General features: G+C 38.6%; 1 protein-coding gene across 2 annotated transcripts in view; it reads right to left on the bottom strand.

The window, feature by feature from the left end:
* Lis-1 (LisH and WD40 domain-containing Lis-1) overlaps positions 1-18,673 on the bottom strand; it is a 252,082-nt gene that overhangs the window by 10,586 nt on the left and 222,823 nt on the right. For both annotated transcript variants that reach the window (XM_067154626.2, XM_067154627.2), the window contains exons 5-7: positions 18,316-18,472; positions 12,919-13,093; positions 5,127-5,418 (exon numbers count right to left, since the gene is read on the bottom strand). In XM_067154626.2, the coding sequence (XP_067010727.1) occupies positions 5,127-5,418; positions 12,919-13,093; positions 18,316-18,472 (624 nt within the window). The remainder of the gene's footprint in view (positions 1-5,126; positions 5,419-12,918; positions 13,094-18,315; positions 18,473-18,673) is intronic.

Raw genomic sequence — 18,673 nt, 5'->3', positions numbered from 1 at the left:
CATGGCTGGCAAGTATCATGAAGTCAGCTCTTAGCTGATTAATAGGGCCCGGATTATTTAATAATGTTATTTGTTTTACGACCCACTAACTACTCTTTTACAGTTTTTGGAGACGCCGAGGTGCCGGAATTTAGTCCCACAGGAGTTCTTTTACGTGCCAGTAAATCTACCGACACGAGGCTGACGTATCTGAGCACCTTCAAATACCACCGGACTGAGCCAGGACCAAACCTGCCAAGTTGGTGTCAGAAGGCCAGCGCCTTAACTGTCTGATTCACAATTAAGTATTTATTTTCCACCTAGTCGATACAATGATTGCTTAAGGCAATTTTTAATGGTCAAAAGTGGTACATGTTTCGTATATTATCAACATCTTCAGCCACATAACTGTCTGAGCCTCTCAGCCTGGCCCGGATTATTTAAAAATGCATATGCAAATGCACATTTTGAACGTTAGTACATATACAGGTATATTTTTCTCTTATGTGTGATCGATTATCTCAGATTTCTGAACGAAATGAAAATCTAATGAACTCTATATGTTGTACATCCCTTGGCAACACGAGAAGCCTTCCCTGATGAAGAAAAATGCTTTCAGTGTCGCAATACGAGCAGGTATACAGGCATTGATCCTTTTCACAACAGCTATTTCCTTCTTTCTGACATTCCTTCCTCCTTACAGTAGCCTCCCAAGGTTTGCTTAAACAAGTGCGTTTATCTGTTTACTTGCTCTTCATCTACTGCAGTGTATTTACGAAATGAAAATGTAAAAATGCCTAAAGATAAGAGTTCTAGGTCTTTTTTAAATAAACCGTGGATATCAAGCAATAGTGACTATACAAGTGAGGGTGATGTACTGTACTGCCAAGTGTGCGACAAGAGTGCAAAATGCAATAAAAAAATTTCAACTGAACAGCATTCGAAAACAACTTCACATCTCAGATCAAAAGAACCCTGAATGAACATATGCTTTTAAAGAAACAGAGCGAAACAAATAGTTGTTGAATCCAAAAGGAAGTCGTGGGAAGATTTTGGTAATAACCTGGAAAGGCTAGGTCAAGCAGCAGGGAAACCTTTCTGGACAGTAATAAAGAATCTTCGGAAGGGAGGGAAAAAGGAAATGAACAGTGTTTTGAGCAATTCAGGTGAACTCGTAACAGATCCCAGGGAATCACTGGAGAGGTGGAGGAAATATTTTGAACATCATCTCAATGTAAAAGGAAATCATACTGGTGGTGTTGCGAATAGCCAAGCTCATGGGGAGGAGGAAAATGATGGTGAAATTACGCTTGAGGAAGTGGAAAGGATGGTAAATAAACTCCATTGTCATAAGGCAGCAGGAATAGATGAAATAAGACCTGAAATGTTGAAGTACAGTGGGAAGGCAGGGATGAAATGGCTTCATAGAGTAGTAAAATTAGCGTGGAGTGTTGGTAAAGTACCTTCGGATTGGACAAAAGCAGTAATTGCACCTACCTATAAGCAAAGGAACAGGAAGGATTGCAACAACTATCGAGGTATCTCATTGATTAGTATACCAGGCAAAGTATTTACTGGCATCTTGGAACGGAGGGTGCGATCAGTCGTTGAGAGGAAGTTGAATGAAAAACAGTGTAGTTTCAGACCACAGAGCGGCTGTCAGGATCCGATTTTCAGTATGCGCCAGGTAATTGAAAAAATGCTACGAGAGGAATAGGCCGTTGTGTTTATGTTTCGTAGAGCTAGAGAAGGCATATGACAGGGTACCGAGGGAAAAGATGTTCACTATACTGGGGAACTATGGAATTAAAGGTAGATTATTAAAATCAATCAAAGGCATTTACGTTGACAATTGGGCTTCAGTGAGAATTGATGGTAGAATGAGTTCTTGGTTCAGGGTAGTTACAGGGGTTAGACAAGGCTGTAATCTTTCACCTTTGCTGTTCGTAGTTTACATGGATCATCTGCTGAAAGGTATAAAATGGCAGGGAGGGATTCAGTTAGGTGGAAATGTAGTAAGCAGTTTGGCCTATGCTGACGACTTGGTCTTAATGGCAGACTGTGAGGAAAGCCTGCAGTCTAATATCTTGGAACTTGAAAATAGGTGTAATGAGTATGGTATGAAAATTAGGCTCTCGGAAGACTAAATTGGTGTCAGCAGGTAAGAAATTCAACAGATTTGAATGTCAGATTCGTGATACAAAGCTAGAACAGGTCGATAATTTCAGGTATTTAGGTTGTGTGTTCTCCCAGGATGGTAATATAGTGAGACTGAATCAAGGTGTAGTAAAGCTAATGCAGTGCTTGCAGTTGCGTTCGGTAGTATTCTGTAAGACGGAAGTCAGCTCCCAGATGAAACTATCTTTACATCAGTCTGTTTTCAGACCAACTTTGCTTTACGGAAGCGAAAGCTGGGTGGACTCAGGGTATCTTATACATAAGTTAGAAGTAACAGACATGAAAGTAGCAAGAATGATTGCTGGTACAAACAGGTGGGAACAATGGCAGGAGGGTATTCAGAATGAGGAAATAAAGGCTAATTTAGGAATGAACTCGATGGATGAAGCTGTACGCATAAACAGGCTTCGGTGGTGTGGTCATGTGAGGCGAATGGTGGAGGATAGGTTACCTAGGAGAATAATGGACTCTGCTATGGAGGGTAAGAGAAGTAGAGGGAGACCAAGACGATGATGGTTACACTCGGTTTCTAATGATTTAAAGATAAGAGGTATAGAACTAAATGAGGCCACAACACTAGTTGCAAATCAAGGATTGTGGCGATGTTATTAAATTCACAATGGCTTGCAGACTGAATGCTGAAAGGCATAACAGTCTATAATTGTATGTATGTATGTATGTATGTATGTATGTATGTATGTATGTATGGGACAAAAATTAAGTGAGGAAAGGGGCATTATAGGGGATTGGGTGTCATAAGCGAGTAAATATGGTACCTCTTAATTCAAATCTATGAACTAAACTCCAAGCATTAGTGCCATAAATAACTTTTTCTGCCATGCTATTTTTTTTTTTACAACGATATTGAAACTAATACACATCTAGTTAACATATTAATATTGGTTAGGTAATATCATTTACTCCTCTAGTTTACATCTAGTTAACATATTAATATTGGTTAGGCAATATCATTTACTCCTCTCAAATAAAATAACAAAACACGTTATAGCTAATAAAAGCTATTTCTTCGAATAATTTATGCTATAAAATGAACAGCTGGGAAGAAATCAGAGTCAATGACCAAAGTTGATAAAGGTCTGGGAAACCAGTCAAGAAAATTGAAACAGATGGTGGAATGAAAAGTGGAACAAAACTCTTGAGAGAAGACTACAAGCCTGAAAGAGGTAGCACTCCAAGACCAAGGAGAAATGGGAAGTTTTCGGGGAAGAAGAAAAAGCAGCAGTCAAAATCGTAATATCCAAAGAGAGAAACTATTAAAGAAATAGAGTGGAGAAGTTAAAACAAGAGTTTAGGAAGAACAGCACTCAAGAGTTTTACCAGCAACGAATGACAAGGAAATCTGTGAGCTTTTGGCCAACTGTTTCAAAGCCCTCCTAAATAGCAAAGAACCCATGGAAAATTGGATACTTAGAACTTCTACCACCAGAATCAGGATTCCAAGCCACCAAGTCTAGAGGAGATCAAGCTTAAAAACAACCAAGCACCAGGTGAAACCTGCACCATCGCAGAAATTGCAACAGAACACTGGTAATATTTGTTAACTTCAGGAAGGCATACTACTCTATTGACTGACTGACTTTATTCAACAATCGAGAGAGTTCAGGACTGACAGGAAAACGAGAGGAATAATAAATCAAACCCTGAGGGACACCATTCGAAAGTCATGTTCTTTAGAGAAATCTCAGGTCCTTTTAAGATAAAGACAAGGATCTGAAAAGGATATGGCCTATCAATGATTAACTTCAAAATCTTCCTGGAGAAAATCATGAAAACCTGGGAGAAAGTTTTGGAAGTGAAATACATAAAGGGAATACACCTTGGGAGGAAACGGCAGAACCTGGATGTTAAACGTTTAGCTTTTGCTACTGGCATCTTAGGCAATAACTGAGATGTCAACAAAATGGTAGATAATTATCATGAAATCACTGAGAAAACCAGTCAAAGTCTCTTATGAGAAGACAAGAGTATATGGAACACAGACACCAAGGGAAGAGAGGCATGGAAGTGAAATATGAAACTCAAAAGAACTGAGAAGTTCAAATATCGAGGGGAATCGATACAACCAAATAGAATGGATAAAGAGGCAAATACGGCAAGAGCTAGAGCACTGGAATGAGCCAAAAGAGTAACTCAGAACAGGTACACCTGGAGAGCAATATCCTACAAGGCTAAAATCAGACACTACAGCACAATAGTAAAACCAGAGGCTCTGTATTCCTTGGAGTGTCTAACATGGAATAAGAAAGGGGAACTGCAGAAAATATAAAAGAGAGAAAGAAAACCTTGAGAAATATTTTGGGACCACTGAGAAATACTGATAAGACATGGAAGACAGATAGACTGAAAATATCTGTGTCTATGAGGAAACACAGGTTGAAATTCTATGGACATTAGTGAGAATGGACGAGAACCGACTGATGACGAAGATCTTAAAAGTACAACGTAGGACTGAAGGCTAAAACGAAGTGGGTGGAAGAGGTCAAGAGAGATGTTCACGAAATTGTACGAACAGGAGATGTGATCAACAGAAAGGAGTTAAGAAAGCAAAGCTGACATCACAATATTTGAAGAGAAACCTTCAAACATAGGCCCAAACTGATTATATCCAGTTTCACATGTGAAAGAATGAAGAGGTTCTGGGAAGAGGAGGAAGGAAAAAATACTTAAGTTGTATATGGTCTATAGTTGGCCAAGTTTGGATTTAAAAAACAAACTAATTTACTAACATTTTTGCTATAAACAGAAATAATTGATGCTAATTTCTCAACTCTACTTACGACTTGCAAATAGTCTCTTAACACAGAATGATTTTACATTACATTTAAAAGAATTATTCAGTAAGTTTTTTTTTCTTTACAAGTTGTTTTACGTTGCACTGACAAAGATAGGTCTTATGGCAATGATATAGTTCTTATTATATATTTACAAAACTGAATAAGCCATTTTACCTTTATAGTCTTGTCTCGGGATCCAGAAGCGAGGAAGGGGCCAGCATGTGCTCCCTTCTTGTTGTCGGCACCAGCTGCCTCATTAATGGCCGAGCTGGCACTCTCTGGCGCCCAGGCAACACACTCCACCACATGGTCGTGATCTCGTAGCTCCACTTTACACTCCTTGCTGGCCGTCATCCACACACGCACCGTCTGATCGTTTGAGCACGACGCTATTAGCGACCCGTCGTGGTATACCCTCACCATACGTACCCACTCTCGATGCCCCGTAAAAGTCTTTACACAGTACCTAAAACAAGTAAAGCAGTCATTTTTATAGTCAAACCACAAATTAATAATCATCATCATCATCATTATATATGTGTACAGGTTAAACATTTTAAAGAGTTGCAAGACTTATTTGTAACTCTTTCAATATTATGCAGTATCTCACTTTTGGACACAGCTGAGTTCTCAATGGCGACATGGATGCCGAAGTATGGAGGGAGCAAGTGTTCCAGTCAACAGTAGGAGGAAACAGCTTACACCAGTTGAACAACGACAATAGCATGCTGTGAATCAGTTTTGGCATTTCAAAGACATTCACAAGGCGACATGGGTGTATCCAGACGAAAAATCAATTAACCATATTGACTACTGAGCCCAGAATGAAGAGCTGAGAAACATGTGAAAACAGCATGATGGGTGGAGTATAGTAGTGGTTATGTCTGAGCTAACAGCCGACTTCATCAAACCACAACTAGAAACAACTTCTTGGTAGTGGCTTTACGTCCCACCGACACAGATAGGTCTTATGGCGACGATGGGATAGGAAAGGCCTAGGAGTTGGAAGGAAGCGGCCGTGGACTTAATTAAGGTAAAGCCCCAGCATTTGACTGGTGTGAAAATGGGAAACCACAGAAAACCATCCTCAGGGCTGTCAGCAGTGAGATTCAAACCCACTATCTCCCGGATGCAAGCTCACAGCCACGCGCCTCTAACTGCATGGCCAAATCACCTGGTAACGCATCTACTGAACTTAACACTTGGTAAAAGTAACCGTTTTATAGACAGAAATATTTTTTGCGATGGATCGTCTCATTGTAGAAACACATGGAACAGGTATTGCCGGCAAATTTTCAACGGGTTCTCGTCGATATTATGATGCCAATTTAAAGTTGATGGTTATTAAACATGTAGAAATGCACAATAATTGTGTAGCTGCAAGAAAATAGGCATAACTAAAGCCAACGTTCGGCATTAGCGTAAAGCCAAGATAACTTTTAAAAAATGCATAATGTACAAAAAATGCATTCAGTGGCCTACAGCAAGGAAGCTTTACAGAAGTTGAACACGAAATTGTGAGGTATGTGCGCGAGAAATGCAAGGTCGGAATGGCCATAACGAGATGTGACATGACTGCAGGCTCGCGAAGAGGAATTACCTGAGCTTTCAAAGGCAGTATGAAATACCAGTACCTCTGATGAAAATGATTAGGGAAGTAGGTAGGACTTTTTTTTACTTTACAAAAGAAAATATTTATAAAATCCTCCTATCAATACAAGTCAAGTCATCTGTTAGATGAAACAAAGTCTATACATGTTTCAGCCTAATCTCAAGGCCATCTTCAGTAGTAAAACAATTACATAATATACAAACTACAAATCGTAATGATGTGAAGTGACAGTGATCATGATTAGCGAGTTAAAAACACATTGAGGTACAAAGTCCTCTCGTCTAATAGATCTTGCTGACTGTTAAATAAAAACACTATGCTGAGGAGTGTAGTGAGACCGTCAATACTACGAATAAAACGTGTATAACATCTGTAATGAGAAAAAAGGAATATATGAGTGGATGAAGAACAAATTAAAAATGATGTACGAAAAGAAAACTCATATGACTTACTTGTAACTAAAAGTTGTCGTCTCGAATGGAGATGACCTTGTCGGTCTCCTCAGCATAGTGTTTTTATTTAACAGTCAGCAAGATCTATTAGACGAGAGGACTTTGTACCTCAATGTGTTTTTAACTCACTAATCATGATCACTGTCACTTCACATCATTACGATTTGTAGTTTGTATATTATGTAATCATTGTTTTACTACTGAAGATGGCCTTGAGATTAGGCTTAAACATGTATAGACTTTGGTTCATCTAACAGATGACTTGTATTGATAGGAGGATTTTATAAATATTTTCTTTTGTAAAGTGATAACCGTCAATACGGAATGAGATTCATAACTTGCAAAAGTAGGTAGGATTTAATGATACTTGTGTGTATTTTATTTCTCAAATTAAAATTGATATAAGTAAAACTATGATTTTACAAAGCACTTTTTAAGTCTGCTTTAATTTTTTTTGAAGCAAAAAGTGGGGTAGTCTTGGATTTGGAGAAATACGGTAGATAACTATGACAATGCTGAGAAGTGGAAAGAACACTTCTGTAACATCCTAAATTATTAAGAGACACCATAAGTTGTTCAAGTTTCAGCCATCAGCCTCAGCGGATTCCGAGTACCCACACCAAATCTGGAAGAGACCAAGAAATAGGTCAAAATGCTGAAGAACAAGAGTCCTCAAGAAGATGAAATTCCAGCTGAGCTCATCTAGGAGGTAGGCAATAGGCTCCATGAGAGATTGCAACAATGAATCGAACCGAGCTGGACCTCAGAGAAAATCCCAGAAGAGTGAAAAACTGCTGACATGCCCGATTCACTGGAAATTATATAAAATGAACTGTGATAACTAGCCTGGAATCGCTCTGCTTAACAGCTGTTAAGAGCCTGAGTAACTATCTCCTTGACAATACAACGCAACGCAGATACATATATGGCAAGTATCAAGGCGGTTTTCAAGCTGGTCGATCCACAGTGGTTCACACTTTCGTTCTACGGCAGCTGACTCAGAAAATTAAAAACATCAAAGATATGCACGTGTTCTTTGTAGACTTCAAGAAGCGTAATATAAACAGAGAGAGCCTGTTCAAATGCCTCAGCGAGCTGGGAGTAGCCAGAAAGATGGCCAATCTCGTGCAAGTCTGTCTGACCAGGATAAAGGGTTAAGTTGGAGCTCAGGAACCGTATGACCATGAGTTCTGGTATAATCACAGGATTGACAATGGTGGCGATTACGGTTTTAAGAAGAAGCACAACTATGCAACCAATCTAGGATTGAGATAAGGCAACAGACTACTCTGTTCTATTCAATCTTGCAGTTGAGAAGTTCATGCATAAAACGTTCTATGACAACTTCCAACTGCATCAATATCAGAAGACAGACCATCACGCACCTTGTCTCTGCTGAAGATTTAGCTCTACTGTTTAAATTTCAGGAGGAGCTAATACACACGTGCAAGATGCTGGAGACCATGGCGAATAAGTTTGGCCTGCTCGTCAATGAGGCTACGACAGAGTACCTTTTGCAGAACAAGAGACAAGTAGGCATGGGAAGAGGGTTACAGCCGATTTGAGTCAAGAACAAATTATATAGGAGAGTTTGTGATTTCAAATACCTGGGAGCCATGCTTATGAAGGAAGCTGGAAACTGGCCAACTCAAGTCAAAAAGACTATTGAGAATGTTCAAGATCTGATGATGATGCCTGTTGTTTAAAGGGGCCTAACATCAAAGGTCATCGGCCCCTGTTCAAGATCTGACAGCATGAAACACATGGAAGCAAGTTCTCAACAAACTGCTTATCTTTTCTCTACAATGATAAGAACATTGTGGGCCTGGTACGAAACGGACAACTCAAGTGGGCTGGACATGTTACATGGATGAGCAACGGTTGATGGTCCGTTACAGTGATGGATTTCATTCTTCGTGGAAGGACGACTCTGGGTAGGCTGTGGAAGAAGTAGAGTGATGGATCTGCTGCAGATTGGCATCAAGCAGACTGACTGGCAATGAAAAGGAGGAAACAAAGACCAATGGATGAGAAACCTTGGCGCAGCACACAGATCTCTGGACTGAATAAGTGTAAAGATAAATCATGCTGATGAATTGTGTGGAGCTGAAAGCCTGATACCTACTTACAAGCGACTTAGTGTTCAAGTCTAATAACAGAGCAAAATATCGAAGACAGAAAGTTAAAGAAAGTCAGGATATGAACATACCACCACCACCACCACCACCACCACCACCACCCAAATTTTTTTTGGATCAGATATAACACAGATGAGGGGGGAAAAAAATGAAAATATAGTGAAAATATACAGGTTTACATTATTAGCTTAGATAAAGCTCTTCTCAGCCCCCTTAATGAATACAAGGATATGAATTTCATGCATCCATGTGCTGGAAGTTATCACAGGGCAGGTGCCATTAGACGCAGTCGTAAGAGGCTCATGTTCGGTTCCCAGTACTGCCAGAAATTTAAGAGTGGCAGAAGGGCTGGTATGTGTTTAAAATGCCACATTCAACTCACCTCCATTGGAGGTGTCTGAAAAGACCTGTACCACCTCGGGACAAGGACACAAATTTACTTTACAGGGTAGGTACATTGTTTGTCGATTGTCTTTCGAACAAAGGCTGCTTAGTTGACTTCATAGACAAACAAGGCTTAATAGATTACCGTAGTTTCTATCTTTCAGTATGTTGGCTCGAGTTAATGGAAAGTGCAGTTAAATTGGAAGTTACACGACTTGAAAGAAGCAATGAAGTTTTCATCCATCAATGAACCAATCCAAAATACCATTCTGAACATCAAGGTAGCAATTCTCATTAGGACAAGTATTTGCTATGACTATAAATAAAATTGGAATTGGAAAATTGGAATTTCTCTGTCAATGCCCATTTTTACTCTTGGACAGCTGTGTGTGGTCTCCAGATGGTTAAAGGTTCCACCAGATTTAAACGTAAGTCATTAATGAAACAAGCGAGTAAGGCTAAGTATGGTAATATGGCACTTTTCCTACTTCACTGTCTGTATGTGGAAAACCAGCAGTTATATGAACATGAAACTTAATCCAAACATTGCCACGGACATGCAGGAGAGAATGCATAAGCAAGTCAATGAAGCATTTTGAATGTGTTGCAATATGATTAGTTATGGATGTACCATTTGTAAGCCCACAAAGAGTGCTTGAAATGGTGTCCGTCATAGCCCAAGACAATCTGAATGCATAGGAGAGCACAGTGCACGGCTGCGAAAACATACCCTGATAAACTCTGGCTTTCAAATCTTGTAGCCCATAATCAGGACATTATTTCTACAGAGTTTGGTATGTGTATTATAAATAGTTTTCTGTCTAGAGTGAATTAGGTAGGGAAGTTTTAAATAAAACGTGATACAATAAGCATTGTATGCACAGAAACACCATTACAAAACTATGCAAACACCAAGGCTACTTACTTGACTTTACTGACAAACAAGGTTTAATATAAGTCACTGTAGTTTCTCATGACACAAATATGATTAAAAATTCCGAACAATTGAGGCAGTTATCCCAACAAGCCACTAATAATGTATACATGAAGAATTGGGCATTTCTTTTGGAACTGTATTTTTTTAATTGTTAAACTGTTTAAGAGCACAATAGCAACAGTTTATAAGCAAACTAAGGTGTCAGAACCCTAACTCCATTTCCAAGATTGCCCACTAATTGTCTCTTCATGTGTCCCTTAACACAGTGGTTTAGAATACCTTTGAAGAATATAAATAATCAACAAAGAAAAAGCTCCAATATGAAACAACAGGATTTGATCCAGCGATCCCACACCTACAAAGCGGAGCTCTTTCTGCTGCGCCACAAGCTCATTGTTTTGGTTCCCCCCCCCCGCAAATATAGCTTGCACATAAGCGCACTGCAATTTTTCATTAGTTAATTTCTCGGAAACGGCTGAGAATTGTGTCTTGCTACTCGCACCTGTCATACTCCTGGTAATGGCCTACATGTGTACCAAAGGTGGATCAAATTAGTCATCCATTCGCCATAGCCCCCTCTTGTTAGTTTGTTATTGTGTGCTTCGTGTGCTGCTAACAATTTCTGTGCATAATTTTGTTGGAGTTATAGGCCACGCAGTTTTTTTTCTAGCGGTTCTGTACTTTTCCTCCTGTCAAAGTCGTGTGTTAATGAATGAGACATATTGATCTGCTTTGTGTAGGGTAGTTTCGAGTATTTCAGTGCATTTATGTTCATTTTTAGTTCATAATTTTAATGACTTGAATGTACGTCAGAGAGTTGTGTTGATGACAGTTTCTTGTATTTTCTCGTTACATTATGGCCACAAAATATAACGAACGTTATCTCCAAGTGTTCAAAGGTACCTACAAAATTTAATTTCTGTTTATTTTAGTCTGATAAAAGACACTATTATGCGTTTTGTTCCGTGTTTGTTACATTTTCTTGTAACCATTTTTGTTTTCTTAGTTGAAGATTTAAATTTAATGGTCAATTCACATTGTAACTATAGATATGCATGCCTTCCATCTGGTCTTTTTTTTACCGAGACTGGGGCGCAATATACATGATGAAATACCACAACTAAATCTTCCTATTTTTGATTTCTGAAAGTTGGCAAGTATGGTATAAGAAGACTACTTGCTAAAACAAGGCAACATTCAGAACGGTATTGCTTACTCACGTAGTATGTAGCTGTGCAGTCAATTCAGAGGAAGGAGGCAAGACTTCAATATCGACCACCAGATTGCATATAAATAAGCAAGACTTCAATAAAGACCACCAGATTGCATATAAATAAGTAGATGGATACATTTTTGCAGTATGGGACAGGTAACGAGCTACGTATAAATGAGAAAACTTGTTTTAATGGAGAAAGATCAGTGTGCTGTTGTCCTTTTGTGTTTGTCCTCATCTCCTCTTTTTCCTGCTCACTCTTTCCACAATTACTTCTTTTTTTACTTTACAGACAGGTCTTATGGCAATGATGGGATAGGAAAGGACTATGAATGGGAAGAAAGTGGCCGTAGCCTTAAGGTAGAGCCCCAGCATTTGCCTGGTGTGAAAATGGGAAACCATGGAAAACCATTTTCAGGGTTGCCAAGAGTGGGGTTCAAACCCATTATCTCCCGAATGCAAGCTCACAGCTGCGCGCCCCGTAACAGCACGGCCAACTCGCTGTCATGTTTATCCTATAATGTGTTCGAATCTTTCTAAGTACGATCTGATTTGTTACCTGTTCATTCTTTTCCATTATGTATATTGAGTGGCTGGGTTACTTTCCTCCTTCAGTGTTTCTCCTGTGTTCCAAGTTGTTATCAACAGTACTTTTTTTGTTTCTTCCCTTTTCCTGTCTTAATCTGGCTTCCTCCCTTTCCTACAATTCCCACCTCAAGACTGCAGATTTGTCAAGATGGCTTCTCAATAAGTGTTGAAAGCCCACTTTCCTGATGAAGCTATGAGGCAGAAATGAGCATGCCAGGGGCTGAGAAGAGGGATGTGGAAATGGATTGGTGAGGTGAAAGCCAATCTATCTGAAGATGGCAGTGTATGAAAATGTGAAGATTGTCCTCGTCCTTTTGCGTTTTCATGTTTGTTCTCGTCTCCTTTTCTAGTGTTCCCTCTTCCAATCCTGACCTGTCATTGTGTTCCAGTATGTGGCCTTATCTTTCCTTTCCATTACTTCAAAAGTTTAACCAATATACACAAAAACACAGAAATGAATAACATAAAACCAAGGTTTCAATGAAATGGAGACAGCAGAACTACACAGTGGGCCCTGCCATTTTGCAGGACAAACACTTATGATATATACATACAGTAGCCCCCCCCCCCCCATTTCATTTTACATAAATAAATCTTTCATTTTATATAAATAAAGCTGAACAAGACACGCAATAGACTTACCCAGTGGAAACTTCCCACATCTTGATCGTCTTATCCCTTGATGACGAGATGACAAAATCTCCACCGGGCATGAAAGTTACACTCGACACGTTGTGATCGTGACCGTGCATCGTTTTAACACACTCGAAGTTTTGGAAGTCCCATAACTTGATCGACATATCTGCACTGCATGACACTGCAACCATTCATTAACAGTTTAGTTTCCTTTTTTACAAGAACAGCGCAGAAACGAATACATATTTAAAAACTAACATATTTTAGTCTGTGATAATTACACAAAATTCACAATGGGCAAGTAGTTTTATTTAAAGGATCACAATCAAGTTTGGGCGTTCTGACATTACAAGTGTTTAGATGTGCTTGAAAATTCATCCTAAATGTCCTGAATATTTTTGAAAAAAAAATTTTCAAGTATATTTTGAATATCAACGACAATGCAACCACTAGAACAGGTGATTGCCATATCCAGCAAAGTACTCTCAGTTGGTTCAAATTTTCTTTATGTCTGTATATTTTGATTAATCCATCCTAGCAGACTGTGCACAAGATTTCTGCCTCCTCATTGCTTGATCAAGAACATTAATTTTAATTATGTTTTATAAATTGATATGCTTTTTGGTATGGTATAATTTATTGTTAGAAGTGCTCTAATTCCCTTAGGGCCGGTTGTATGAACATTGCTGATCCGAGGTCAATTTTGATTCAAAATCAGAAAATGATCCTTTCCAAAGTGCTCATTGTGTTGTATAACGTTTACCTCTGATCTCATGATCCGAATCAACTTTGATCCGTCATCATAGAATTTCATTTGGCAACGTCGTAAACAGCGTGGGAAATTCGTACCAATCGGCAGTATGTTGGTACTAAATTCACGTTATTTCCCTAGCAGAAGTTTTCTATAATGAGAAATGGTTGGCAAACATGTACATAGTCATTTCAATTAATCTGATCCAGCATGTAATAACCTCTCATAATATGAACATATCTGTTCTAATAATGCAAAAATTAGTTATATTTCCCCTTCTTTCATTTTCACAGTACGCAGACATCATCTTAAATTTCACCTTGATCGTTGTCAGTAAAATTATACAAATACACCGCAACGACCAAACAGATCACTTTTCACTGATCCAGAACACAAGAGTAAACAAAAATAATACTAAAATAAATGAAAAACGTACATGGCACAACTTGAACAACACGAAAGCGTTACAAATTGCAATCTCCAATAGCCAAAAGAAAATGGCCATACCACTACATTTTCATTACTAACTCCCTAATGTATTCCTCGAACTGAGGATTTGTATTTCTTAATAACTGCAACGGACTAGTCATTTGAGATGTTTTACTTACACTGACCACGCAACATGCATTGACAAACATACTCTTGTAACTGCTGACGTGAAGTCCACGGATAAGAAGGTAACAAACTACAGCTCCCTGCGAGATTTTTAATTAGAGATTCCAGATGTTTTATGTTTATTGGGAGTCTATTAGACCTCACATCACCGGTTAAATATACAATAACATTTTAAAAACAACAAAAAATCAGGATTTATTATTCAACAGGCTTATATTAAATGCATACTGGTACCCAAGATATTTATTATTTAGTACAAATGTAAATATTAATGGTAAATACTCCATAATTTCCGATTTGGTGTTAACTGTTTGTAGGACTCATGATTCAAAGCCTGACGAAAGAAATCTTAACATTATAGCTGCACTGAAAGATCAATTTGAGCCTGATGAAAAACCGTTTGATTCGAGTTCTATTTTATTTGACAATTCATTTCCCGTATTGGAAGATATATCTACAGTAGAGGAGTCATGCTCTGAGGAGATTGTAACCGTAACAGCTGGGACAGATTGACACCATACAGGTGGAATCAGTGACTAAAGCCAGTGATAACATGGAAGTGAACGTACTGACCGAAACATTGTCAACTCCAGCACAACCAAACACGTTAAAACTACAATGAATGACTAAATATACTATAGTCAGTTCATTATCACTTACTAATGTTTACGAAATTAATTTGTTGGAATCAGTTCTAAAAGAGGTAACTACAGCACTAGCTGCAGCCAGTCATTGCGCAGATAACTGTGAAGAAGCCGATAACTGTAGTTTCGGAAACTCATTTTAAACGTATCACCATGTTAAGTCACTGATAACTACGCATCTACAGATAACTGAAATTCCAGAAACCGACCATAAATCAGTGGAAAATCAAGTAAGTGGCTCGTTTCTATATGATCATCCCATTAGAGAGTTTCGAAGTCTACCTCCCATAACCTCAACACTGCGTTTGGTTAGACGAAATCTGATTTTAAAAGCTTTGTCACTAAGTTCTAAGAATGAGTTTCTGCTTTCTTGGAATACTCAAAGAGACCGCTGAAATTCTTCATTATCGTTATATGAAGAAAAATCAGAGAAGTCGGACATCTGTAATTCAAAGACAGAATCGCGATAAAAATCCCTTCATCAGATTAAATACCGGTAATGATGCAGAACCTTTTTTTTTTTAAATCTTCTTACCACGATTATTGTTACGGCACTATTTTTTACTACAAAAGCCTTCTTTTCATGTTGATAAATGTGGCCTACAATACAAGAACACTACTTGATCCGGATCACAAGGCTGGATCCAAGGAATTTGTTGGATCAATTTTGATTTGAGATTAAGGAAAAATGACCTCGGATCAACGTGATCTAGAATCAGTTTTATGCCTTGATCTAGGATCAACTGCTTTATACAATTGGGCCTCAGAGAAATAAATTGAATACCTTTAAATAGTTATTCCTATTAAGTAGTCATTTCTACTCAAGTAAATCTGGCCGTGTTCACAGTTCTCCAACTTCCCACAGCTACCACAAATCTCTTTCTGTTTAGCAGCTAATATTCTGTATACGAATCCAACTTTACATACCCTATCAGATGTGAAGAGTCTTTTGGTTTCTCATTTTAGACCGTTCCCTTCTGAGTAGTAACAAAAGACTGAGAAGTATTCTGGCTAGAATTATACTAGTGAGACACTAGGAATATGCCACGGTTAATGTGTCACAGAGTTCTGTTTAAGGTTTGTTACCATTGAAGCATTTCAACACTTATAGCTTATAGAAAGAACATTCGAGGAGCTCATTTCGGCTGTTGTATTTAGTTATTTTGGTCATTTGAGAGGCCGCTAAATTGCAATAAAGGATCACAATGGTAACTTACAGCAACAGCTTGAAATTTACTCATCAAATCAATCCTCCACTCCTATAAAACACTTTCATCTTCGATTAACACAATCTGGTGACCGCGAGTGTTTATGTTGTGGCAGTTCAAAGTTATCACTGCATCTATCTGTTTTTACTTTATTTAGAATGTTTATTTGTTTTTGTTATCAGTTTAGGAGTTATTTTTTTTACATTGATATTCCATGTGTTAACCATTTTTTTCCCTAAACCATAATTGCATATATATATTTATTATTCTGTAAAATGCGTGCTTATAAGATTGGGCTAAGTTAAGGTTGAAATATAAGAGAGGTTTTCTTATTTGTTAACATTGTTTACATACTGATGATTTTTAAATATTCTGTTTGCAAATTCACAAAAAATACTCTTAGGTACTTCGAGTGGACTCCTGCCAACAGGTTGAGTCATTAACATTATTCAAAGTGCAACTAAAAATCTGTCGTGATATTCCATGACAAGAATATACTGAATGGTTATACGACTTTCAGATGAAACTGTAGCCTTCTTTTCAGATGAACTATTGAAGCTCTTGCTCAAGACAAATTGGAAATTTCAGAATAGCCTAATGGATAAGGGTTGCTTCTAATATCACGATTTTAAAATGAAGAATCGATGGTAAATGTCTAGCTGATTAACACATTTAGTAAGACCCTTGCTGGTTAACCCATACCAGAATAGTTTTGTCAAAGCTACCTCAGGGCCATCTTGAAGCAGAAGGAGACAGAGAAGGTGGAAGCTATGAAGTCATCAAGTTCTCTTCACATAAACTCTGAATTTGGGAGTATGTTATCATAAATAGTGTCATGAATACCATCAATATACATCAGAAGCAGAGTAGTTTTACATCTGGTACATCTGTACACCAAGTAATGCAATCTTGGTCTTGGTGAAGGAAACAACATATTACTTAAGGAACTCCACATGATGTTCACCAACCTGGAGAAAACCTTTCACCGTGTTGACACAGAGATCACAACGGTAGCGTTGTGACACAAATCCATGAGGTGTATGTGAGGCCTGATTCAGGACATTATGTCTGTCCCTCTACCAAGGTGAAAGCTAGATCAGGTGTGAAAATTTTCAGTTGAAATCACATGCATCAAGGACTGGCACCAAGTCAAATTTTATTCTGATTACGATTGTCATTTACGACTTGATACATCATCTGCTCTCAGAACCACTATGGACCTTGATATATATATATATATAGATATTGTTCTGGTTGGTGAAATGTGTTAAGATGTAGGAGGCAGCCTCGGAAAAGAAAGCAACGCAAGAGAGAAACGGACTCGGGATTTAACTATAAAAAGACAGAATACATTATCTCAACTTTGCAGAGCCAGAGTTATTTGGCCTGTCCTACACTCTTCTTCCTGGCTGGCAAACCACCGAAACCACCGATGATGACCGACACGTTCAAGTATCTTAGCTTTGTTGTCACCAGTGATGCCACAGAACTACGAAAATATCAAGCATTGCATCAATGTAGGTTGTATGGAATGGTGATCGCTGACAGATGCCTTGTGCAACAGACTGAGGCTCCTAAAGCTTACAAGATAGTCATCAGATCTCCCCTTCCGTATGGCTCTAAATGCTGGACTAGGCAGAAGGAGGAAGATCAGCATATGAACACCAGGAGGTAAAAAACTCTGCAGTACCCTGCAGAAGATACCCTTAACTGACAAAGTGTGTAATGGACACATGCAAGGATTCTTTGATATCACCATTATCGGCGAGAGACTGGGGGGGGGGGGGGAGAGATGTACGGGCAAGGCAAACATGCATGATAAAGATTAACCTGTACAGAAAGCACTTGCATTCACGGCACCAAGGAGAGGCCGAGGACGTCCAAGAACAATGTGGTGGCGAACAGCTGAAACTGCCTTGCCAGGATAGATACAAAAGCAGAAGAGCTGACCCTAAATGATTCTTGGGAATGCCCACACTGTGGGTATATTAATACAGTCAGGAAAGAAAGAAAGAAAGAAAGAAAGAAAGAAAGAAAGAAAGAAAGAAAGAAAGAAAGAAAGAAAGAAAAGCAATATTTTTACTATTTTTCTAAGTGTTTATAACTGTGTATCTCATTTTCAAATAGTACAAGTTTTGTAACAATTATAGAAATTTATATATTTACAGGAACAAGTTTGAAGTACCTAGCAATTTTCCGCTCTGGTCAAAGGCTATGTCCTGGACCGAGTCCGTATGACCCTTGAGGGACTTCTCGTACTCCCCGCTTTCGAAATCCCACACCTTCATGGTAGCATCCTCACTCGCGCTCACCATCAGGCTGAATACGGGGTGGAATATTACCTGGAACAGGGTTAAATTAAAACCTCCAGGAGCAAGATCTTTAAGATTGACAAAACTGCTATAAAACAGTTTACATATAGTTTATTGTAAGGAAGGCATTTCTTGAACAATCAATGTACTATACATTTAAAGCTCACAATAAAAGCACACCTGGTCCCCACCCTTCTTAATAACAGATTTGCTTTCTGAGGAGAGGAGATT

The sequence above is a fragment of the Anabrus simplex genome, chromosome 10 (genome assembly GCF_040414725.1).
Source record: "Anabrus simplex isolate iqAnaSimp1 chromosome 10, ASM4041472v1, whole genome shotgun sequence".
Taxonomy (NCBI): Eukaryota; Metazoa; Arthropoda; class Insecta; order Orthoptera; family Tettigoniidae; genus Anabrus; species Anabrus simplex.
Note: the sequence above shows the minus strand (reverse complement) of the source record. Positions and strands in the feature narration are given on the sequence as shown.